Below are 25,623 nucleotides of genomic sequence, written 5' to 3' on the forward strand. Positions count from 1 at the left end.
GACGCAAATCTAAGGGGTATAACCCAGAAATTGGAGACTCAACACAATTGAACGGACCGTAGACACAACTTCTACTCCTTAAGAGTAGTTAAATGTTAGAATTCGCTGCCGACTGAGCTAGTCCAAGAGACTTTCCAGGAGTCTTTTAAGAGAAAAGCTTATTCAGTTACGCAGCTTCTCTTCGACAAGGCAAAACTGGAGTTTCCCAACTGTTTGGTCCTAATGACCCGACCAATAACGACGGTGATGCCGCTAACCTTTTGGCTGAACAATACTCCCAGACATTCCAGCTGATCCACATCAACTATACTGACGAAAGCTTCATCTGAAACTGCCCAGGACTTTCCGAATTGAACCCCAGCACTGGCCTGGTGCTCCGTAAACTGCAGCACCTAAGAAAAGACACTTCTCCTGGTCCGGATATGGTTCATTCCGCTGTATTGAGGGAAGCAGCTTCAATCCTGGCGACACCACTTAGCGTGATGTTTGCACACTCGCTAAGCAGAGGCGAACTACCGGAAATTTGGAAGCTGGCCCACATCACACCAATTTTCAAAGGATGTCGACGCAGTGAACCCTCAAGCTACCGACCAGTGGCCCTTCTCTCCATACCTTCCAAAATTATGGAATCCCTAATATATGACGGTATACTAGAATACTTATCATCCTCAAAGTTCTTCTCACCCCAACAGCATGGTTTCAGAAAAGGTCATTTTTGTATGACCAACCTGCTGACTGCGGTGGATAGATGGACAACCATCCTTGATCGCAAGGGGAAAGTTGATGTCATCTACCTGGATTTCTCAAAAGATTTTGATAGGGTCAACCACGTATGTCTTATCAAGAAGCTTGGACGATTGGGTATAAAACCCCCTCTGATTGATTGGCTCTCTTCATATTTAGAAAACCGACACTTTAAGGTCACGGTTAACTTCACTCTCTCTCAGGCTATGGAATGTCCTAGTGGGGTCCCCCAGGGCTCAATACTAGGACCTCTTCACTTCTTGATTTACATTAACGATCTTCCTCAACAAGTTTCATCTGACTTATTGCTTTTTGCTGATGATGTGAAACTTTGGAGAGAGATACGTAATCATAATGATATACTAGTTCTTCAGGAGGATCTGACCCGACTTCAAAGTTGGGCAGACGACAACGGACTTACCTTCAACACTTCAAAGTGCAAAGAAGTCCATCTGAGACATGTTGCAGACTATAGTTATAACTTAGGTAACTCCTCTCTAGAAGTTTCCCAAGTCGAAAAAGACTTAGGAGTGTTGGTACCCTATGACCTGAAATCGTATGCGAACTGTGACAAAAACGCCTTTCAAGCAAACCTTGCACTGGTAACATTGAAGCGCATTTTTGGCCAGTTTGACGGTAGAACCTTCCACATAATCTTCAACAGTTTTATTTGTCCTCATTTAGAGTACGGAAACATAGTATTTCCTTCCTCCCTCCAAAAGGATAAGGACACTCTGGAACGTATACAACGTCGAGCCACGAAATCAGTTCGGGGACTCAAATTCAAACCTTACGAAGAGCACCTCAAATCACTTAACCTTTACCCGTTAGAGTACAGGCGTCTTAGAGGTGACCTTCTTATGACTTACAGTATCCTTAATACTTCTGGTCATCCCCTTAAACATCTTCTTAAGCTTAGTCATAACACTAACCTGAGAGGTAACACCCAGAAATTGGAGACCCTACATAGCAGAACAGACTGCAGACACAACTTCTACTCCGTTAGAGTTGTCAAGTGCTGGAGTTCGCTGCCGACTGAGCTAGTCCAAGCGACCTCCCAGGAGTCCTTCAAGAGGCAACTTGACTTATTCTTAAGGACTGAGGATAGTATCTTACTACGATTTAGCAGTTTCTTTTTCCTCTTTTATCTGTAATATAACTAGTTCACTGACTGGAGGTATTGGTGATCCAATGCTACTAGATACAGAAGCCCATTAAGCGAAAGGTTCGTCTATTCTGTTCACATGCATTGAACAATTCCCAAGGTCACGGTCTTGAAACACGTTTGAGTGTACATCATGGTCTGTTCTGTTTTTACTTATATGATTTCACTGTTAGACTCTAGGTGTAAACCCACGGGCTTACCCGCTGGCAGGTCCCGAATTAACAAATAAAATAATCGAACTTGTCAAACAAGCTAGTTCATACAAACAGCTTAAGAAGGGTGCAAACGAGGCGACCAAGGCTCTTAACAGAGGAAAAGCAGAGTTTATTGTAATGGCTGCAGACATAGATCCCCTTGAAATAGTTTTGCACTTGCCTCTTCTGTGTGAAGATAAGAATGTCCCTTACGTTTTCATCCCATCACAAATGGCTTTGGGTCGTGCCTGTGGTGTATCCAGATCGGTGGCAGCCGTCGCTGTTACAGATAGTGAGGGCTCACAACTCAAACCTCTCGTCATTTCAATACAACAGAGTATTGAGAAACTTCTTATCTAACCAATAAAGATATCATAACAACAGTGGCTTTTAACAATGACCGTTTTTGCTGTTAGTGACAGTCATTTATTGAAATTCAGTCCATGATTTGTGTGTGGTTTGTGGAAGTTAGTTTCATAGTACATCTGAACGAATTTTTCTGGCAAACAGTGCCCAAAAAGAAAATGTATAACTTTACTGATTATTCGAGAAAAGGCTACAAACTCTTAGGATACGACAGTAAAATTGACGGAAGTAACTTGCATAGTGTCTGACAAAGGGGCCACGTCCTTTTTATGCGGCCATTTTGTTGGCATCAGTTATAGTAAGACTAGCATCCCCAGTTAAACAGGTGAAAACGTCCTGCGGCTTTTTTCATAAAGCACAATGTTTGGTAAGACAAGTTTTCGTTCTAAAACTAACGCTAAGGAAGTAAAATTCTCATATCCCACATACTTGTTAGGATAGGATGGGTCTTTCTGGAATGTACAAACTCAGGATACTTAATTCATAAGCTAAGCGGTGTAGTATTTCTGGAGGAACTGGGTAATCTTCCTATCTAGTTGGTCTGATCACAATCCTACTGACCTAGTATTGAGAAAAATCAAATCCTTCGAATTCCTATAATATAGGGTATTATTGGCAGCGGTATCTATCCTTCTTTACATACACCACTTCTGCGTGTCACATTCTGTTTCTACAGCGATTTCATGGTCATAGCATTTTCCGTGGTTCCCGTGATGTTTGGTTTTCGTGTTGGTCCGAGTAAACCCGGTTAGGTTACTCATCTGAATATTAGACCTATTCATATACTTGGTCCTACTGGTATTAAGGACGATAAAAAGGGGACATTTACAACCATACAGTTCTCATGGATATATTGAGGTAAATATCAACCTTGGTGATCTAGATGATGAAGAAAACTTGTAGCTCGCAAGGAGGCTTTGTGTTGTTTGAGCTCAAAGAATGGTGGTCTCACAAGTATCGGTGGTAGGAAACATTTGTTCCCACGTGATTCAGTGAATCCCCCTTGGCTGAGGTTGTTGGGCCACGTACTACGTACACCTGAACACCAATTACCACGACGCGCAATGCTGACTAGTGTTGGGGATGGTTGGAAGAAAGTTAGGGGCGGCCAAACCAAAACGTGGCATCAGTCCTTGAAGTCACTGACTTCTGGTTTGAGCCATGTTGGTAGATACAGACTACTTGGTTGGGGTCCGCGTGACTATAGTAACCAATGGTGTTGGAGACTCTCGGTAACATGGCTCAAAATCGATCACAATGACGTAGGTGTACACACTCTTTATCTTTCCTTAAACCATGAGATTAAAATTGCTCTATACTTTTATTTCTACGAATTAATTCCTTCTTCCTGCATTATATCCTTACATACAACGTTTATTTGCATGTGTTACTACCATTGAAGTGACTGCTGACAAAATACAGTCTTCTGACCACAATAAGCAAAAATACAGGCATGTTTGCCATGCGATTCTCCCCCTCGAAGTGCAAAATGTTACTTCGGGATTGGGTTGCACCAACACTTGAGCTAATGATAGGGAGTGAAGTAGTTGAACGTGTTGGCCGCTTCACTTATCTTGGGAGTCTCATCAGTCCTTGTGGTCTGGTGTGTGACGAAATCTCAGCGCGGACACAGAAGGCTCGTCTAGCTTTCGCCAACTTGCGTAGGCGAGATATCTGTCCAGCAACCAAGGGACGGGTTTACTGTGCAGCAGTTCGTTTCGTCCTACTTTATGGCAATGAAACATGGCCGGTAAGAGTAGAGGATATTCGTAGGCTACTAGTGTTCGATCATAGGTGTCTTCGACGCATTGCTCGTATATCCTGGGATCACCGGGTAAGTAATGCAGATGTTAGGAAACGGGTACTAGGCAAGGATGGCAGATCGATTGATGAAGTAGTGAAACTTCATCAGTTGAGATGGCTGAGACACGTGTTATGTATGCCCAACCACCGACTGCCCCGACGTGCAATGTTTATGGTGTAGGTTGGAAGGAAGCTAGGGGCGGCCAGACCGAAACGTGGCACAAATCGATGAAGTCACTGACAAGTAGACTGAGCCACATTAGTAGGTGTAGCCTACCTGGTTGGGATCCGTGAGATGATAGCAACCGATGGTTAGAGACCTTGAATGACATGGCTCAAAATCGTTTGCAATGGCGCAGGTGCATCTACTCTTTGTGTTATACCAAATTCTAATCTTTTTTCTCTTTCCACATTTATTTCACTGGATTATATCCCTCGACTAACATCTCTAAACCCTAATCTTTCAGATTACTGCTTATACTCTTACTACCTCTACCACTATGGGATTTGAATCGACAACTGCATCTCTGTGCTAGTGTGGTATGGCAACTCGAACTGATGTACGTACGTACGAAGTTCTACGTTGTGACTGACATTTTTACCAATACAACTTTCTACCTGTTATGCGATTCGCTAGTACGGATAATCGAGTTTGTCAATAATCAGAGCAGCAACTTCAATCTATTTTGTTAGGTTTTCATCAGATCATAGTAAACATGATTATTGATTTTCACCCTTAACATTTAAATTTCCTCTACAGAATCCAAATGATTACCGCCAGAGAGTGAAGTAGTTCAACGCTTCGACAACTTCACTTATTTTGGGAGTCTCATCAATACTGGTGGTGTGGTGTCTGAGGAAATCTCGGCATGGATTCAAAAATCTCGCTTGGCTTTTTGCAACTTACGTCATCTATTGCGAAGGTAGTGGCAGTATAGGCGCGGCCATGTGAGAGCAGAATCCCCCCGCCCTCGGCCGTACCAGGGCATTCGGGAGTTACACTGTACATGACGTCACTACAACCATATATCACGTTAATATATAACATGCTAAGATGCGACTTGACGCATAATTCTTGGTAGTAAGTAGTATAAAGACTCATGTAATATCTATGGGTTCAAGAGTTAGACATTTACGCACTAATAGTTAATATCAGAAGAAACTTGAATATGAGTTTTATTGTAATCAGTATTAAATATATTAGCCAAAATGAAAAATAAAACAGAGTAACATAATAGTGCTCACTTGGTATTGCATATAATCTGATAAGCTGATGAGGCAGTAGATTAAATGAAAAAAGCAAGACAGAAAGACGAGAAGCAACTCTATCGAGAATTCCTTAGGGAATTCTGATAATAGAAGACCAATAATAAAAATCACATGCTTTAGAAAAGCATACGTTTTCTTGAGAAACAGTTGTTTTTACTTGAAGTTTAATCAAATGAAAAAATCAACTGAAACCAGCAAGACCAACTCCCAGTACAGATGATATATTGTGCCTAACAGAGAAGTTTATAAGTATAATCTATAACGGCTTTATAAGCCATAAATAGGTGTACATATTCTGTAAGTGAAACTGTAGACAGAATTTCAAGGTTTTGCTGGTCTAAAAATATGATTAAATGTATTTTCATATAGATGCAGATGCATATAGTGCTAACAGCGCAAACGCGCAGATAAAAACGCTCAAAATGAAGCTTTAGAATTACACCATAATAGGTTCCCAAAAATAAAGAAGTCAGAGAATATAGGGCCAAATTAACAACATATATACATATAGTTTAGCAACTTAACAAGTTTTGGAAAAGAAGTAGGACAGAATCAGGTTTTGGAAAGAGTAGGAATACGTACCAAAATGGATTATTTACAATCACTGAGAAACTAGTGATCTTGAGACAAAAAATAAAACAATCATGAAAAACTGCACGTCAGTGTAGACTAACCATGAGGTGGAAGAAACCAAACCACACAAAAATTATTCCAACTAATTTTAATTAAGTGATAAAACCGGCTTGATTCGTAACAACGAAAGGAAAAAAAACTTAATGAAAGGGAAAAAGCAATTTGCTGATAAAATATGTTTTTATAATGGTAAAAGTAGATAATTGAAGACAATAAACGAAACTGTATGATGGAGAGATAGAACCCATCTGTGTCAAATACGAGCAAGGGACGACGAAGAAATGAGGCTATAAAAGGCACCAAATGAAGATCCCTAAAATCAAGAATTGTTCAATGTTTGAGTGCGGGATAGATGATGTCTAAAAGGAGTTTCTTGGAAAAACCAATGGAGAAGCCATTTACAATATAGAGCATCCCCACATTAGGCGTTTGGGTCGTTTGCTGGTTATATTTCTTATGTCTTCTCTAGGTGGGTTATTAAGGTTCTAAAGATCAAACAAAAAAAGCTCACATTAAATAAGATCGACTTAAAGTTCCGTTAAAACCACAAACGGAGTTATAGGATTAAGAAGAGAAGTTTGGTTTTATACTCGTATAACACGTTTTAGATAAAGCCAAGAAAATTAGGATAAACGTTGCGGTGATGGATTACATTACTTTCGATGTCTGCGTCCAAAGGTTTTTACTTAGGTCTGTAACTTGATTCATATGAAGGCACTGGAACACAACTATCCAACTAGCAATTACAGATACACACGAATACGGTTACATAGTAACCATATAAGGCACATAGTCAGTGCTAGTGATATAACCTAGATATAAAAAGTTTTGTTAGTGCAGATGAAATGTAGACACGACTTAATGTTTTTGTGCATAAGTGACGCAGGACCTTGAGTCGATGTACATCTGTGTCAGGTCTTACATTGACTAACATAACATCTAACTTTAATTACAAGAAACAAAATAAGCAACATAATCCTCGTTCTTTTACCTGATATAAGTTTAAACTGACTCCAGGACTTTAGATAATCCCTAGTATTAATGTACAGTTATGCTATTTGTAAATTCCTTCACTTCGTAAGCCTACATAATGATAATTATAAAACTGACATTCAAAAGTCTTCTAGAGGTTAGTGTATTAAAACGTAGTGCGTTGTAGACAAAAGGCCAATACTAGTCTAAATACATATATACGGAATAAAATAACGGGGACGGCTCACAATATGTAAACTTACAGCTTCCTGCTCCCTCTTGGCTTTTATTTTTCGGGCCAAGATTGTAAACGCTTCAGAGACGTTAATACCCCCTTTAGCACTGGTCTCAATAAAACTGATTCCATACGATTGGGCGAGCTGTAGAGAAACAAGTAAACTTACTGATTTATAATCTTATATAACCGATCAATACAATTGAGTCTTACGTATAAACTTCGCCACAACTACTTTGGTTTCATAGACGAAAACGATGTAACAGGTAACAATCCAAACAAGTCAATAAAATACATACAAAAAACATCCTGTTACTGTTTGTGAACAGTTGTCTTAAAATCTCACCTGGCTTAAATACCTTTAAAGGGGAACGTGATAGAGAAAAACAGCCGTGAGTGTTCTTCATGAGTTAAATAGTCAATCAGTTCAAATTCAAGCAGGAAACACACTGTCTTGTATTATGAGCCATGTCAGTTGTTCAAGCACTAAAGATACTACCGTATTTTTTTAACTATACTCTTTGTATTTAAATTGTCGCTATCACTGATACTATTATTTTGATGCTTTAGATTACTGCTAATGGTTTGATATGATATGTTGCGACTTAGACCGAGTTCTATGATGCTTGTACTAACCGTCTAGAGTAACTTGGGTTTACAATTGTGACAACGGTTGAGATTTGGGTACGTACATAACTGGGTGAAAACTTGTATTTACTCTATAAGCGAGCCTAAAAATATAATCACGATTGAATGTTACTTGAAATAAACTTAACGCTAATTATTATTATTCATTGGTTTATTTAATATATATTTAATACAATATGGAATCTTCGGCTTAACGCGACAAAATCATTGGTAGTAACAGGGTTATCTGACAAAGAATATATCCATACTTTTAAAATTGATGAATACTTTAACTAACCTTAAAACCATTTTCATACTTTACTACTCTTTGTGCTTCGAGATCGCATTTATTTCCAAGTAGCATCTTCGCTACGCCTTCATTAGTATGCTAAAAAAAAATGGTTTATCGAAGTAAATGAAGATTATAAGAACAACAGACCTATTATGACAAATTAGGTTTAAGTGTAACTTTGATCGTATTTAGAAGAGTTTGTCAGCCACCGTAACTCCTAACTTAATGTGACAGTAAAGCTTGCATATTGTGATGACCCAACTTGACTGGAACATTCGTTTCTCTAGGTCCTAACACGAAAGGCAGATTGGGTTGAGGACAGTACGACTAAAAGCAACAACCTGCTGACTGTATAGGGATGACGACAGTGGGATGTTCTTTTCAGACAATCAGCACCGATGGTGCTCTGTCATGATAAAAGGACGGGGTTAGACAAGACCGGCCCTGAGAAAAGCACACCATATCCTACCGCAGGGGTTTTCGTCCTCGACGGTATTACCTCAAAAGTACAGAGCCGTTATATCCCGATGAGAATAATGAATGGTAAACTATTCGGATCTGTTTATGGTCTAATACTATATATATATTGTATAATTGATTATTAACTAAACTATTCATATTCATGTTCCTATCATTACAAGCTTTATTTTGATCTAAAAACTATTACTATATGATTTACCATTCTTAAGTTATGTTCAGTTTATCAATTACTGTCTCCCACAATCACAGCAACATTTGGCTAAAGCTTGTGCAAATATTGTTTCCTATTTTATGGTACGATGTAGTCTGTTTGGTTAGTATATATACCAAATATGTTTGAAATAAAGGACTCATATCGCAGAGGCTGCTATTGGTGTTCTGAACTTAACAGACAGGGCTAGGCGGGAAGCAAGGACCGATAAGGACTCTAGACTGCTCGTACGGGTTTCGTGTCATTGGTCCGACCGATAATTAACTGTTCTCTAATTGGCGACATCGTCACATCATATACTGATGGAGTCACAAGTCATAAGATATAACAGGGGCCAACTCGTGAATCCGCTCAAAACGGTCTGTTCAATCAGTATCAAGCGGTTGTCTTCAAAGTTCTGCAGTCACACTCCCACGTTGCTAAGAGTGTTATTAATCCAGCTCCCTTGATAAGTAATTCAAGAAAATATCCTTTTAAGGTATGTGTATCTAAGTCATAACCACTATTGCACCTCTAAAAACATGAGAGATTTACTCGTTCATAACCAAACCCCATATTTATTACGAAACACTCCTACTTCCGCTATCAACTCTTATCCTTTGTCTTCGACTTCTTCTACACGTGCCACCAGGTCTAACGATTCGAGTTCACGAAATGCATATCGTCTGATGAAACGGCTATCCAAACTATATGTCGGACATGTGATACGTATACCAACTGTCACCAACACCGACAGACTATGATTACTAGTGTAGTAGGTTAAAAGGAAGTTAGGGAAGCCAGACCAAGATATGGGGTCACTGACAGGCGAAAATACATGAAAAATTGATGAGACTTATGCTAGGACACTGTGAAGACTATGTCCCATAGACTGAAAAGTGACACATCCTGAAAGGTGTGAGGACAGTTTTACAGACAATGCTTGAGACACGTGGTCGGAAAATTACTTCTATTTAATTTCGTTATAGACATGCTTTTAGAGATAAAACTCTCATCGTCTGGCTTTTCAGGGGTTGACCTTCAACCACGAGATTCACTTATTGGCTTAGTATACGCAGATGATGTAGTTCTGTTTGATGAAGACGCTAACAAGACACAGTATTCTGACCATCTTAAGCAACAGTGCAAACATGTATGGGATGGAGTTCTCTTCCTTCAAGTGCAAAATATCACTTCATGATTGACTTGCGTCAGAACCCGAATTAATGATAGGGTGTGAAGTATTTGAACGCACCGACTACTCTACCTATTTTGGGAGTCACACCAATACCGATGGTGTGGTGTCTGACGAAATCTCGTCACGGATTCATAAGGTTCGACTGACTTTCGTTAAGGTGCGTCACTTGCAGCGTAGGCGAGATATCTGTGTTCCAAGCAAAGGGAGAGTTTACTGCGTACCAGTTTGGTCCGTTCCACTTTATGGATGTGAAACATGGCCATTAGGAATAGGGGATATTCGTAGGTTCCTGGTATTCGACCGTGGGAGCCTTCGAAGCATTGCTCGTGTATTTTGGGACCACGGGGTAAGCAATGAGTAGGTTAGGAATAAGGTACTAGGTAAGGATGGGAAATGTTATTTATTTAAACACATAAATATTGGTACAAAAAGCACCAGATAAATATGCTCCTCACAAATCTCACTTGATTTGTGTGAGGGCTGAGATACTGCCCAGGTGCCCAGACTGAAACAGGTGGTTTTCTTAGTGGGCCACACCCCGAGCCTTTGACCTAAAAGTCTGATCCACAAGACAGTAGAGCATCGTGAGGAGATGCAGTCCCATGGTAGCCGGTGACCAACAATAGGTTCATACGCCATTCGTTCCATCAGGATCCTGGAGCCCATGTGCACCATTGGTTTGGAATCAGGGTTTTCCAACTCCCCTAGGTGGACCCTCCATGTCCACCAACCCGATTAAAGCGCCGGACATTCGCTTTTCGTCCTCTCACTTTCGTAAACAACACCCCGGCCACGAGAAGGCAGTGAGTAGGACTTCCCTGGCAGAGGCTATATATTCGCGTAGCCATGTGAGAGCATTTCGAGAAGGAGAGCGGACTCTCCCCACTCTTGGCCGTACCAGGGCATTTGGGGGCAAGGATGGGAAATGGATTGATGAGGTATTAAATCTCCACCAACTGAGGTGGTTGGGACGTGTTACGTATTTCCAACTACTGTCTACCTCTACGATCGACGTTTTCGGGTGTAGGAGTGGTCTGGAAGAAAGCTAGTGGTGGCCAAAACAAAACATGGGATCAGTCCATGAAGTGATTGATAATTGGACTGAGCAATGTTAACAAGTGTAACATAGACTAGCGTCTGGTTGGAGTCCACGTGATTACCATAACTAACGGTTATGGACTTTGAATGACATTAGTGGAAATTGTCTGGAATGACGCAGATGTATCGGTTGTTTGTCTTCTGCCATATTCTGAGATTCCCGATTCGTCATAATCTTTTTTGTTTTTATATCACTCATTTATATTTTCTTCTCGAATCGTATCTTCAATGTGTAATCTTTTGTAGTAACAGTGATTCTGTTGTTGACTCTATTAGTCGGGGATTTGGTATTACAACTTTTTCTCCTACTCACCAGTCCATGGAAATCTCCCCACACAAACACTGGACAGCGTGACCACTAAAAAACTCGATGTCTTTGGTCTGCTGATTAAGCTTTGCATAGGCAAATCCACTGGACCCGATGAACTGCATCCTAGGTTACTAAAGGAATTAGCTAACTTTGTTGCGAACCCTTTAAGTATACGTTTTAATCTATCCGTTTTATTTATTTATTTAAACACATAAATATTGGTACAAAAAGCACCAGATAAATATGCGCCTCACAAATCTCATTTGATTTGTGTGAGGGCTGTGATACTGCCCAGGTGCCCAGACTATCCGTAACCCAGGGTCGTCTACCAAAAGACTGGAAGAACGCCATAGTAAGTCCTGTCTTCAAAATAGGTACAAAACATAGGCCTGAGAATTACCGACCCATTAGCCTAACTAGTGTGGTTGTTAAAATCTTAGAAAAGATTATTCGGAAGGAGCTGTTTAAGTATCTCGATGAAAACCGGATCCTCTCGGAGAAGCAGCATGGTTTTAGAACAGGTTACTCTGGTCTCACAAACTTATTAGTCGCTCGTGAAAGCTGGTGCGCTCTTAAGGACCAAAAGTTACCTATAGACGTAGCCTACATCGACTTCAGAAAAGCTTTTGACAAAGTTCCCCACAACCGGCTGTTATGTAAGCTAAGGAATGTCGAGGTTGGAGGCAATCTATTGATGTGGATAAAAGACTTTCTAGTTGGGCGTCAACAAAGAGTAAGGGTGAACTCCAAGTTGTCTAGCTGGGAAACTGTGCTTAGTGGAGTCCTCCAGGGTACAGTTTTGGGGCGTGTTATTCCTCCTGTACGTAAATGACCTCCCTCGTCTGCTATCGTCATCGGTCTTGCTCTATGCTGACGATGTCAAGATATGGAGAGCGATACAAAGTAAGGGTGATAGCTTAGAACTCCAAAATGACCTGGAGAGATTATCTGAATGGTCCCAAACCTGGCAATTGCCGATAAATACCTCCTAGTGTATTGTGATGCATATTGGTCACCAGGGGACAGATACATACACGATGAATTACACTGAGCTATCTATTGTCCAGACACACAATGACTTAGGAGTCATCGTTAGTCAAGACTTAAAGACTGCTGTGCAATAGCCGCCAAAGGTTTTAGAGCTTTATGGTCCATACGCAGGGCTTTTAGTCATATCGACGCTAAAACATTTCTGACTTTGTATACAGTGTTCGTGTGTCCTAAACTTGAGTACTGCATACAATCAGCTAGCCCCTGCCTAAAAAAAGACAGTGAACTCTTGAAAAGGGTTTAGAGAACGGCAACTAGGCTGATTTCTGGAATAGAGAAGCTCCCGTATGGTACTAGACTGAAAAAGCTAAACCTATTCCCGCTGTCATATCGAAGAATCAGAGGCGACTTGATTATAGTTTTCAAATTGCTTAGTGATAAATGCGCACCTGATATACCCTCATTTTTCTTGTCTTCCAAGACAGAAAATTTACGAGGACACTCCAAAAAAGTTCACAAGCCCAGAACGAATTACTTGTCAGCTGACTACCAACTTTCCCATCGAATCATCAACGAGTGGAACTCATTACCTCAGCACGTGGTTGAGGCTCCATCCGTCGACTCCTTCAAAAGAAAGCCGGATCAGCTGAGAGACCATCATTGCCAGGAATGACACAGGCCATCAAGCCTCCTGTCGTTTCCAAACTGAGACTGAATAGTATGTGGTGACTTGAACCGATGTACAAAAGTAACAGGTATCAAGTTTACCCACTGACTGACACTACTTACTCCTTCATTCCTAGAAAGTTCGTAATTGGCCAAAAGACTGTAAACATAAATCAACAGTTTATCTTTGCCATAGGAAGCGTAACATTGAACTTAAGTCCTTAGGTTACAGACCGAAAGTTTGTCCCTTGAATAGAAGCCGTAAAATGAGACGCCATACTTGGATATGAGATTATCACACTCTCTACTTATCTTAGGGTTGGAATTAGAGAATAATTCTGAAAGTTGAAGGAACTAATCAAGTTCGCTCGCCTTATGCTAAACACTGGTCTATGTAAAATACTCTAGTGCAAATGCCTAGCAGGGTGACATAAGCATACTCTTAGAAACTTACCTCGGTTATGTTGTTCATCCAGGTAGTGATATTATGGTAAGAATCTAGATTAGTAACATCGTAAACAAGCATGATACCCTAAAAAATAAGTGCGAATTTGGTCACAACCTACCATCGCACCACGATAATAAGCTGTTGTTATAGTTCTAAAACGTTCCTGACCGGCAGTATCCCATATCTGCAACTTAATTTTTTTCCCGTCAATTTCTATGGTGCGAACTTTGAAGTCAATGCCTTAAAAGTTATGTGTGTACCACGACAAATACATTACCTATGGTTGCTATGAAAGTTTTGCTAAAACTATTGTCGGAAAACCGGAGGAGAAGGTTTGTTTTACCAACAGATGAATCACCAACAAGTAAAAGCTTATACATTTCATCGTAATCCTTTGTACCATTTGGAGCCTTAGCCATTTTAACATAACCTGATTAACCCGCGGAATCAGCTGCAAGATAAACAAGTGGTGATCATCACCATAATTTACATATGCAGACAGTAAATAATGGTATAAATTTCGATTTTTCGAAGCAAGTTTAGTATTAATTTTAAAAAAATGTATTGGAATGTATAGAGGGTTTTTAAAGTTTGGCCACATGGGTGATGGGCTTATTGTTCACAAAGTTTTGGAGGCTTTTCAACTCTCGGGATTATAAAGTCATAATTTTGGGGTTGGATAATGCTGGAAAATCTACTATTTTATACCAGTTCGTTCTCAAAGAAGCTGTACAGACTTCTCCTACCATTGGAAGCAATGTTGAGGAAGTAAAGTGGAAGAACCTACATTTCGTAATGTGGGATATTGGTGGACAGACTTCTGTTAGGGCTTCTTGGACCACATACTTTGCAGGCTCAGACGTATTTTTCAATTATATGTTAACTGCATGTAGTTTGTCATTTTAGTGGTTGATAGTACAGATCGGGAACGTTTATACCTGACTAAACAGGAGCTGTGTAAGCTACTAGTTGCTGAGGTAAGTAAGCTACGATATCTAGTTTATTTTAGGAGTTGAAACGTTCGAAAATGCTAATTTTTGCCAACAAACAAGATGTTTCTGGCTGTATGTCTGTTGCTGAAATCAGTCACAATCTAAACCTTACGTCTATTAGGGACCACCCGTGGCATGTACAGCCTTGTTGCGCACTCACAGGAGAAGGGTTCGTCATTTAGTTTGGTTTTTACCCATTCAGTTTTGTAGTTATGACAAGTACATATATTTTGATAATTTGATGTTTACTCTATATACTGATTTTAGTTTCGTATATCAAAGTTTTGTCTTTATTTCGTTTCATGAAATTATACACGTGTGGAATATATCCAAAAACCACGACGAGTTGTGGAACTTTGATCTACTTCGAGGTTGGTAATGTTACGAAACTGTTATCATTTTGTCTAGCGTTACGTTATTACACTTGCCAATCGTGTAAACTGCTTTACACAATTTACACTGTCTGTGCGTCAGCAGCCATGCATCCTAATTATCTCGAGAGCAGTAAAAACTTACATTTAGTTCCATTAACATTTCTTTGTCAAGTTTATTTTTTCGAAAAAATTGAAACATCCATAAATATAATCTGAATCGGGAGAGTTTAGATGCTGAATTCTGGACTACAGTATAAAGTATTATTCGTGTACAGCACTCATCTACCTCGTCTAGCAATCTGCAGTTAGTGAAAAATTAGAGCCAAAAAGGATTTTCTGTTTATGGATGTTTTCTTGGGGTTCGCTCTCTTAGGAAACTCAAGATATCATGTTTAAACCATCCAGTTAAATGCTGTATTACAAACAAAATGCCTAGTAGTAATAACCTCAGTTTCTGATAACTAATTTTTAACATTTATCGTGGGTTTGAAATTCATGTTTATATCTTTAATTATTGTGATTGATCAATAGTTCAAGTAGTTTCTTGGCCTTAAAATACTACCTAACTGCCTGAATACCTTTAGATAGTAGATAATCCCCTAGCATCCGAAAACAGTGTAAATTTAGCACATAAACTGGATAAATCAGCCAAGTTGGATTGTAAGTTTATTTGGTCGTTATCGTTTACATTGTTTTCATAACTTAACATCGTTCATATGTGTCAAAGCAAACTAGTAGTTGATTCACTTAGACTAATAAGAGTAGAAGACTAACGTATTTTGAAGTACTCCGCTTTGCATTTGTTTGTCAAAATAGCATACAACCTACTATCATTGCCTTCTGTCATAGAAAATTTCCAGTTGTCTCAAACGTTATCATGGATTCTAAAACTCTCCCGCTTCACCGTCAGACTCTGTTAGATATTGGTAAGGGTTTTACTGAAATGTATGGATACTACATTGATAAGTCTATCTAAACGATCTCGAGTCACTGACTGGTCGAAAGTTGAATGCTACCACTCAATACGAATACTGAAACAGTCATTCTGAAACCAAGTATACCATTCAAACTGGCTTCCTTCAACGTTCTCACACTAATGCAGATCGGACAACAGACAGGGTTGGCTATGTCTTTAGAAAGTCTTAATATCGACGTCTGTTGTCTATCCGAGACCCGTATTCAAGACTCTAGTGAAGTACTACGAATTCGCTTTCCATCTGTCGCTTCGAAAGGCTTGTCTCATGTGCGTTTATCCTGGGACCCTGTGGCACCTTCGTCTGAATTTTCTGGCACTGGTGTCACATTAAGCGCTAGAGCTGAGGCAGCACTGATCGATGGGATCCCCACTAACAGTCGATTATGCGCTGTTAGATTAGAAAGTTCCATCGAAGTGAAGAGAAATATGTGTGAGAAACGATGTATTTTCGTCATTTCCGCCTATACTCCGACAGACTGCAGTCCGGATGGGTTTTACCACCAGTAAACAGTTCTTCTACAGAAAGTGCGTTCGACAAATATTGTAGCACTAGCCGGAGCCTTGAATGATCAGGTCGGGCATCTGGGTACAGAAGAGAGTCGTTTGGGTAGTCGATGGAGACTTGTTGGTCGCAGGTCAGATAACGGTGACTGTCTACTGCAACTGTGCCCAGAATACAACCTGTGTCAGCTCCTCTCCTGGTTGTCATGTCTTCTTTTGACCTTGTGAAATTTTTGGTGATTCAGATATAATCGATCTTTTTCTGTGTAGTGTGATCCAGTAACACCCATGTAGCTTCGTGAATGAGTTTGTGGCGGAGTACAGCACCGGATAAAATTCATTGTGGTCCCCTCCTTTGTTTTCAAGGATGCATTGATGACTCTGGATCCATGAGATTCCAATCCTATAAGCGCTTCTCGTGCTTCTTTAGACACAATCAGTGCAACTCCCTGTGTGCGAAACATCTTCACGATAAGAGTACTTCTATCGAAGCCTATCTTTTCTGTCCGGTTAAGGTCCAATAGGTTTCACTTACTCCGAGAACCCCCAAGTTGTATCTCTTCATTTCGTAACCGTTTGACTGGTCCTCCCTGTCTCCCACACTATCTGGACATTAAATGTACCTATATTGATTGTTGCTCTGATTAATAGAAGCATAGGCCTCGTGACTTCCGAAGGATCTCGGCTTTCATCGTGAGGAGTCATAATTTTCCGAATGAAGATCTTTCAACTCCCAGGGCAATTTAAGTGTCTTGAATTGTATGTTCTTGTAAGCGTTATTGCAGCAACTTTCCTTCCTACGAGTCGATCATCTACAGCGTAGGACCAGGCACATATATGCATCCGTCCAAGTTGCCACACCTCATTAGCACAAGATAAACACCAAACTCATAGAAGCAGTTACTTCAATAGTAGTAACACAAATAAAGGTTGTATATAAGGATATAATACAGGAAGGAAGAAAGATATGAGGCAATTTAAATATCACTTTCAGCGAAGACAAAGGGTGTATACACGTACGCCATTGTGATCGATTCTGGGCCATATCACCCAGTCTCCAACACCATTGGTTACGATAGTCACGCGAACCCTAACCAAGTAGTCTGTATCTACCAACATGGCTCAGACCAGAAGCCAGTGACTTCATGGACTGGTGCCACGTTTTGGTTTGGCCGCCCCTAACTCTTTTCCAACCATCCCCAACACTAGTCAGCATTGCGCGTCGTGGTAATCGGTGTTCAGGCATACGTAACACGTGGCCTAACCATCTCAGTCGATGAAGATTTACAACCTCATCAACTGGTTTATCATCATCATTCTATAATACCCTGAGTCTAACTTCACTATTACTTACATGGTGATCCCAGCAGATGCGAGCAATATTTCTAAGACATCTGTGATCAAATACTAGTGGCTTACGAGTATCCTCTACCCTTAATGGCCATGTTTCACAGTCGTAAAGTAGAAGAGAGCGAACTGCTGCGCAGTATACTCGTCCCTTAACTGATAGACGGATATTTTGCCTTCACAATAGACGACGTAAGTTGGCAAAAGCCAAACGAGCCTTTTGAATCCGTGCTGAGATTTCGTCAGACACCAACCCATTAGGGCTGACCAGACTTCCAAGATAAGTGAAGTTGTCGACGCGTTTGACTACTTCACTCCCTATCCTTAGTTCAGGTGTTGACGCAGGCCAGTCCTGAAGTAACAATTTACATTTAGATGGGGACCCCGTGGTAGGAGATCAATTCCTGAAAATTCAGTTGAAGAGAGTGTTATTTCCAGCAATAGGTCTATAATGAAGTTAAACAAAAACGGGGATAGTGGACAACCTTGTCGGACATCACTTGGGGTTGTAAAATCAGATGACAGTTCGCCATAGGCTCTCACTCGACTGGTAGTGTTCGAGTTAAGAGCCTTCACAAGGTTTATGTACTTCTGAGGTACACCTTTCAATGACAGACACTGCCACAGAACCTCTCGCTCTCCATAGTCCAGTGCTGCTTTCAAGTCAAGAAAAACTATCACTGTCTGACGCCGATAAACATGTCTGTGCTCTAAAACCTGACGAATAGTGAGTATGTGGTCGATGCAGCCACGAACAGGTCTGAAGCCAGCCTGATTTTCTCGCGTTTTCAGTTCACGAGTCTTAGTTAGGCGCCCGATAATTATTGAGGCTGGTATTTTAGATGCTGTGTTAGTCAGACTAATCCCTCTATGGTTATCGCAGGATGATTTTGACCCCTTCTTATATATTGGGACAATCAGTGATTGTGACCAGTCGAATAGGATTACGTCCAACTCCCAGATTTTAACCAGAATATTAGTCAACCTAGTCGCTAAAATTGGGCCACCATATTTAAAAACCTCTAAAGCCAATCCATCAGGACCGGCTGCTCTTCCTCACACGACTTCCTAATTCCAGTTTCTTTTATTCAGTCAGTCAGCTACAACGTAGGACCAGGCACATATATGCATCGGTCCAAGTTGCCATACCTCGTTAGCACAACAAGATCAACACCGGATTAATAGTAGTTAATTTAGTGTTGGTAGTAGTATATAAATTATAGGTTGTATATAAGGATATAGTATAGGAAGGGAGATATGAAGCAATTTTAGTCTCAAGGTTTAAGGGAAGATAAAGAGTGTATACACCTACGCCATTGTGATCGATTCTGAGCCATGTCACACAGAGTCTCCAACCATTGGTTACGATAGTCACGCGGACCCCAACCAGGTAGTCTGCATCTGCCAACATGGCTCAGACTAGAAGTTAGTGACTTCAAGCACTGATGCCATGTTTTGGTTTGGCCGCCCCTAACTCTCTTCCAACCGTCCCCAATACTATTCATCATAGCGCGTCGTGGTAATCGGTGTTCAGGCATACGTAACACATGGCCCAACCATCTCAGTCGATGAAGATTCATCACCTCATCAACTGATTTACCATCGTTCCCTAATACCCTGCGCCTAACCTCACTATTACTTACCCGGTTATCCCAGCAGATGCGAGCAATATTTCTAAGGCATCTGTGGTCAAATACTAGTAACCTACGAGTATCTTCTACTCTTAATGGCCATGTTTCACAGCCGTAAAGTAGAACAGAACGAACTGATGCGCAGTATACTCGTCCCTTAATTGATAGACGGATATCTCGTCTACGCCATAGGTGACGTAAGTTGGCAAAAGCCAAACGAGCTTTTTGAATCCGTGCAGAGATTTCGTCAGACACCAACCCATTAGGGCTGATCAGACTTCCAAGATAAGTGAAGTTGTCGACGCGTTTGACTACTTCACTCCCTATCCTTAGTTCAGGTGTTGACGCAGGCCAGTCCTGGAGTAACAATTTACATTTGAATGGGGAGAAACGCATCCCAAACATCCTGGCATTATTACTGAGTTCCAACAGAAGACTCTGCATTTTGCCAGCGTCTTCACCAAACAGGACTATGTCATCTGCGTATTCTAAGTCGCTTAGTGGTCCCCCTGGTAGGAGATCAATTCCTGTAGATTCAGTCGAAGAGAGTGTTATTTCCAGCAACAGGTCTATAATGAAGTTAAACAAAAACGGGGATAGTGGACAGCCTTGACGGACACCACTTGAGGTTGTAAAATCATATGACAGTTCGACATAAGCTCTTACTCGACTAATAGTGTTCGAGTAAAGAGCCTTCACAAGGTTTATGTACTTCTCAGGTACACCTTTCAATGACAGACACTGCCACAGAACCTCTCGGTCTACAGAGTCAAATGCTGCTTTCAAGTCAAGAAAAACTATCATTGTCGGACGCCGATAAGCGTGTCTGTGCTCTAAAACTTGACGAATGGTGAATATGTGGTCGATACAGCCACGACCAGGTCTGAAGCCAGCCTGATTTTCTCGTGTTTGCAGTTCACGAGTCTTAGTTAGGCGCCCGATAATTATTGAGGCTAGTATTTTAGATGCTATGTTAGTCAGACTAATCCCTCTATGGTTATCGCAGGATGATTTGGACCCCTAGGCAGTTCTGTAAACGAGACTGACCCAGATGCTGCTTGGAAAGACATACGAACAGCTGTGGAAACAGCAGTCACATCTATTAGTCATTTAAACCATAGGGCTCCAAAAAACCAGTGGATTTCCTCTAAGTCTATTTCACTGATGGATTCGCGTAAACTCACGGTCGTTCCTTAGACTTTTGGTTAACCTAGATCTGATTTGTTCACGCTCTTCATTGTGTTCAGAGCATGATGGTATGAGTTTACGGGAATCTGTCATTGCAATAGACTAAGTAGAAATTCACTGGTTTTTCGTGACCCTTTGGTTCAAATAACTAATAGATGTCGCTGATGTTTCCGCAGCTGTTCGTATATTATCCCAAGCAACATCTGGGTCAGCCTCGTTCTCAGAACTCCTTAAGTGTAACCTCATTTGTTCCTGGAATCTCTTTGGATTTCTCATCCCTGAGTTCAACTCTAATGGGTTTTAATGTGAATTTTCTGCGTCCATTGAGGCGCAGACAAATGCGTGCTCGTATTAAAGCGTGGTCAGAGTCTAAACATGTATTCCAGTACAAGTGACAATCTTCTATCGAGCCTCTCCAATGATGACATGGCAATATGGTCTATTTGAGTCCATCGTTGGTTTGGTGCAGGGGGTCCTTGCCATGTTAGACGATGTCTCTCCTTATGCTTAAAATTAGTGCTTGCTAAAAATAAACGATTGTCTGAACATATTTGCAACAGACGATCACCATTATCTGTTCGCTGAGCCTGAATACTAAAATACCCACTTAAATGTCTTTTTATTTGGTTTAAGCTACCTACTTGGGTATTAAAGTCACCAGCTACGAGTAGTATGTCTGAGCGTTTAGCTTTTTGAAGAAGTTCAGAGAGCTTCCTGTAAAAGTCATTTTTCACTTCATCCGCGCTGCAGTCAGTGGGAGCGTAGGCAGAAACGACGAAAAGGCAATAATGTGTGTCCCTATCCTTCCGATTTCTTACGGAGTCATTTAGTCGAACAGCGCACAGACGACTGTTAATAGTGATCCACTCTAATAGTACTTGTTCTGCACTCATACTTAGTGCTATTTCTACATCTACCAGTCCACGAGAACTAGCCATTGGGTCACTAGATAAACGTAGGGTGTATCTCGTCAGCTCTCCGTTTTGGAGAGGTGGGGTCAAGTGAATGACCATACTAGGATCCTGTATGCGTGTTTTGGAGTCACTGCATACATCAATGGTACGAGATTCCAAGGTTTTAGCCAAGGATGCCTGCTAACCGATTTGACATAGGGTACGTTGAGTTTCCAGTGTGTACTTTGGAGCGTGTTTTTAGTAGACCTGGGAAAGTGTCCCGCGCACTAGATTCGTTGGCCATGATGACACTTAAGGAGGAAGTCAAAAGAGGGAGTTTAGAGTTGAAAGTCGGGGTGTGAGGAATAATAGGAATGGAAGAGGGATATTAATTATGAATACAGTGATCTTAGTGACCTGAGGGCGTGACCACAGTGCCCAATGGACAACTTCTTGAGGCTGATCACACACGACCTTTTTGTGAGTAACTTTTGTGTTAGTTGCGTACTTGTTGGTACCTTACCATCGGAGACGGAAGTCCGTGGGATAAAGCGAGGTGTGCATTTTTACGGTCGGCCTTTTCTAACCTCACCCTTCCTAATGGGAAGGCAGCACCGCTGTCATGCTGGTTGTCTGAAAGAAACACCTTACTGCTGTCACACCTCTGTACAGTCAGCAGTAGGACTTCCCCCTTGGACCATGGGTTTGATGCTTTTAGTCTTACCGCTCTCCGACCGACCTGTCTGGCATGGTAGGACCTTGAGGAACAATTGTTCCAGCCAGCATAACTCGATCGGTTCATCATGATAGGTAAGCCTGACCACTACTACCATACCTGCAGACACTAATTACCAACTGATTAAGTGAGGATTGCGTTGCTTCCAACTCATTGGCACGCTCCGACCACCAGGCTTCTCGGTCCTTTCACAAACTTTGCCGAATTTCATTACGTAAGTCGTCGTTTGTGGTTAAACTCACGGTTACCCGGAGTAGACAGACGGGTTTCAATGAGTTGTAAGGAGCCTGAAGAAACACAGTGCTTATAAGCAGGACGTTTCGTGAAGCCGCATGCGGATTTACTCGTAATTTTCATGGCGTCATGCAATTGAAACTAATGCTTATCAATACTTTTCGGTGAGATAGTAGCTAGCATTGAATCTAGCTCGGTTGGATATTTAGTTGCAACAGGAGCTGCAACTAATTTACTGACATCGATCCGATTAGGACGATGAATTTGTTGGCCACTGAAAAGTAACGTAAGATTAGCGCAAACAAGGGCGTGATCAGAGTCTAGATAGGTAATCCAAAAGAAGCAGCAGTCTTGTACACAACCACGCCAGCGGTAGCCGATCGCGATATGACCAATCTGAGTCCACGTTCAAGATGCAGAGGGAGCACGCCAGATGACACGGGCGATGACTGTGCAAGTAGTTAGTGTTAGACAGAAACAGGTTGTATTCTGGGCACAGTTGCAGTAGACAGTCACCGTTATCTGACCTGCGACCAACAAGTCTCCATCGACTACCCAAACGACTCTCTTCTGTACCCAGATGCCCGACCTGATCATTCAAGGCTCCGGCTAGTGCTACAATATTTGTCGAACGCACTTTCTGTAGAAGAACTGTTTACTGGTGGTAAAACCCATCCGGACTGCAGTCTGTCGGAGTATAGGCGGAAATGACGAAAATACATCGTTTCTCACACATATTTCTCTTCACTTCGATGGAACTTTCTAATCTAACAGCGCATAATCGACTGTTAGTGGGGATCCCATCGATCAGTGCTGCCTCAGCTCTAGCGCTTAATGTGACACCAGTGCCAGAAAATTCAGACGAAGGTGCCACAGGGTCCCAGGATAAACGCACATGAGACAAGCCTTTCGAAGCGACAGATGGAAAGCGAATTCGTAGTACTTCACTAGAGTCTTGAATACGGGTCTCGGATAGACAACAGACGTCGATATTAAGACTTTCTAAAGACATAGCCAACCCTGTCTGTTGTCCGATCTGCATTAGTGTGAGAACGTTGAAGGAAGCCAGTTTGAATGGTATACTTGGTTTCAGAATGACTGTTTCAGTATTCGTATTGAGTGGTAGCATTCAACTTTCGACCAGTCAGTGACTCGAGATCGTTTAGATAGACTTATCAATGTAGTATCCATACATTTCAGTAAAACCCTTACCAATATCTAACAGAGTCTGACGGTGAAGCGGGAGAGTTTTAGAATCCATGATAACGTTTGAGACAACTGGAAATTTTCTATGACAGAAGGCAATGATAGTAGGTTGTATGCTATTTTGACAAACAAATGCAAAGCGGAGTACTTCAAAATACGTTAGTCTTCTACTCTTATTAGTCTAAGTGAATTAACCATCAGTAAACCGTCTTACTATTATCTACTGGAAATCTTTGTCTGATTGTGCAAACATAACTGAAAATAGGATATTCCTTATCTCAGTTGTTTATATATATCAAATGACACCAGTTTAACAGTGCTGTTATTGGTTATAGTGTACATGAGTAAAACTCGTTTAGATGTGCTAGTGGCCACAAAATGAGTTTCTTAGTTCGCAATCAATCTATCGTCAAAGCTTCATGTATTTTTCAGTTTTTTCAAATGAGATTCTGTGAAGTTTTACTTGAGTATTAATTTTTATTTCTCTCTTTGTTTTTAAATTAAGATATTCTTACTACTGCTTTTTTCTAGGCTTCCTCAAGGTTTGGATTGGATTGCTACTCAAATTGGGCGATAACAGTGAAGGTTTTTACTATTCTTATCTTCATTTGCAATATAAGTTTCTGTAATTAGTTAGCGTAGCCAAGGAAGTAATATTCAAGCTACGTTTATCACCGATGTGAGCTCTTTTGCAGTTGTCGGTGTTTTCATGGAAGTTAGTATTGGAAATATTGTTATTTTGATCCACCTACGTTTTTCTGTCAACTTTGATGATTAATTAACTATATCTATCCTATTTTCTGTAAATTGTTTATGTCTCATAATCTTTCCTGTAGTAACATTATGTCGCTTGTACAGAATGTAGCATGTTTAGGCGAAAAAAATTTAAAAAAACAGCCATATTAGGATTGATATATTTGTTTTTCTCTTTTGTGCTGAAGTTTGTGCTTAGTGAATGTAAAAGTATTAAAATTATTTTCCAAATTAATTTATTTCTCCATGCACTCACATTTCAATAATTATTTTTTCACTTCTGTTTTTTTGTCATTTGCAAGCAATCAATAATTTCATGTTTAGAAACTCAAATGTTTTATAAGTCGTATATTTTTATGAATTAGCTATACGCACCGTGTATATATTTAAGTTTCTGCTTTCATGATTTCCAATCTTTTGGTATCTACCTTCATAACGTTGAGATCCATTGTAAATTGAATGTTTTAAAATGCAGTCGCCAAAATATAACTGTCGTCTGTCATTACTTGTTATTTTGAGCGTGTATCCAATGTGTAGATAAGCTTTTCCTTTGTTACTATTGCTCCTGTTTGTTAAGATAACGAAAATAAACAAAAGAAATAAAGAGAGGTGGTGTAAGTTGTCTTGTTTTATACAACCATGGAGTAACAAATTAGCAGTTGACCGTAGCTGCTATTTGACGTGGTGGTCGGGTCTGCCTATCGTGATGACTCAACCGAGCTATGTTAGTTGGAACATATTTTACTTCAGGTTCTACTACTCCAGGTAGGTCGGTTGGAAAACGTTAAAACTAAAAGCAGAAACTTAAGGTCTCAGAGAGAAGCCATACTGTTGACTGTAGAGAGTTGTTACATAAGTAAGGCGTACTCTCTCTCCACCGTTCCGTTCAAGCAGTGGGGTTAGACAGGGTTGCCCAATCTCACCATTCCTCTTCAACTTTGCTACCGATGACGTTCTGGAAACAGCACTGATAGGTAATGACATTGTTCATCTGTTGCCTGGAGAAAGACTTTTCGGCCTTTAGTATACGAATGATATTGTCTTACTATGCGATAATACCCAAGTCATGCAATCCTCACTTAATCAGTTGGCAATTAATGTCTCTAGGTATG

The 25,623-nt window shown here is 40.7% G+C and overlaps 3 protein-coding genes across 4 annotated transcripts; 2 read left to right on the forward strand and 1 right to left on the reverse strand.

Annotated features, from left to right (window-relative positions):
* Nucleotides 1-1,990: 1,990 nt before the first annotated feature.
* On the forward strand, nucleotides 1,991-2,479 carry Smp_104660 (ribosomal protein l7ae, putative). Its single transcript, XM_018790616.1, has 2 exons — nucleotides 1,991-2,045; nucleotides 2,083-2,479. The coding sequence occupies exons 1-2, from the start codon at nucleotides 2,043-2,045 to the stop codon at nucleotides 2,461-2,463; spliced, it is 384 nt and encodes a 127-aa protein (XP_018646130.1). The 5' UTR covers nucleotides 1,991-2,042; the 3' UTR covers nucleotides 2,464-2,479.
* Nucleotides 2,480-5,445: 2,966 nt separating this feature from the next.
* On the reverse strand, nucleotides 5,446-14,107 carry Smp_104670 (rab15, 13, 10, 1, 35, 5, and, putative). Its single transcript, XM_018790617.1, has 6 exons — nucleotides 13,958-14,107; nucleotides 13,799-13,920; nucleotides 13,687-13,764; nucleotides 8,307-8,396; nucleotides 7,410-7,526; nucleotides 5,446-6,659 (listed from the first exon to the last, which is right to left on the reverse strand). The coding sequence occupies exons 1-6, from the start codon at nucleotides 14,097-14,099 to the stop codon at nucleotides 6,573-6,575; spliced, it is 636 nt and encodes a 211-aa protein (XP_018646131.1). The 5' UTR covers nucleotides 14,100-14,107; the 3' UTR covers nucleotides 5,446-6,572.
* A 159-nt stretch (nucleotides 14,108-14,266) lies between these two features.
* Smp_104680.1 (hypothetical protein) lies at nucleotides 14,267-24,991 on the forward strand. Of its 2 annotated transcripts, XM_018790618.1 has the most exons (5): nucleotides 14,268-14,541; nucleotides 14,574-14,657; nucleotides 14,690-14,744; nucleotides 14,794-14,841; nucleotides 24,290-24,505. In XM_018790618.1, exons 1-5 carry the CDS (start codon nucleotides 14,287-14,289, stop codon nucleotides 24,385-24,387), a joined length of 540 nt encoding a protein of 179 aa, XP_018646133.1. In that variant the 5' UTR covers nucleotides 14,268-14,286; the 3' UTR covers nucleotides 24,388-24,505. The 2 variants fall into 2 exon arrangements, with proteins under 2 accessions (XP_018646132.1, XP_018646133.1); XM_018790619.1 differs by having other exon boundaries at nucleotides 14,267-14,541; nucleotides 14,690-14,841; nucleotides 24,290-24,991.
* The last annotated feature ends 632 nt before the right edge of the window (nucleotides 24,992-25,623 follow it).

The sequence above is a fragment of the Schistosoma mansoni genome (genome assembly GCF_000237925.1).
Source record: "Schistosoma mansoni, WGS project CABG00000000 data, supercontig 0049, strain Puerto Rico, whole genome shotgun sequence".
In the NCBI taxonomy this organism is placed as follows: domain Eukaryota; kingdom Metazoa; phylum Platyhelminthes; class Trematoda; order Strigeidida; family Schistosomatidae; genus Schistosoma; species Schistosoma mansoni.

Coding starts and splice junctions, on each gene's coding strand:
- Smp_104670 (XM_018790617.1), bottom strand. CDS start 14,099: ATGGCTAAGGCTCCAAATGGTACAAAGGATTACGATGAAATGTATAAG. Junction 13,921..13,957: donor AACTTTCATAGCAACCATAG/GTAATGTATTTG, acceptor ATAACTTTTAAG/GCATTGACTTCAAAGTTCGC. Junction 8,397..13,686: donor GGATGAACAACATAACCGAG/GTAAGTTTCTAA, acceptor ATTTTTTTTTAG/CATACTAATGAAGGCGTAGC.
- Smp_104680.1 (XM_018790618.1), top strand. CDS start 14,287: ATGGGCTTATTGTTCACAAAGTTTTGGAGGCTTTTCAACTCTCGGGAT. Junction 14,658..14,689: donor GTAAGCTACTAGTTGCTGAG/GTAAGTAAGCTA, acceptor AGTTTATTTTAG/GAGTTGAAACGTTCGAAAAT. Junction 14,745..14,793: donor CAAACAAGATGTTTCTGGCT/GTATGTCTGTTG, acceptor TACGTCTATTAG/GGACCACCCGTGGCATGTAC.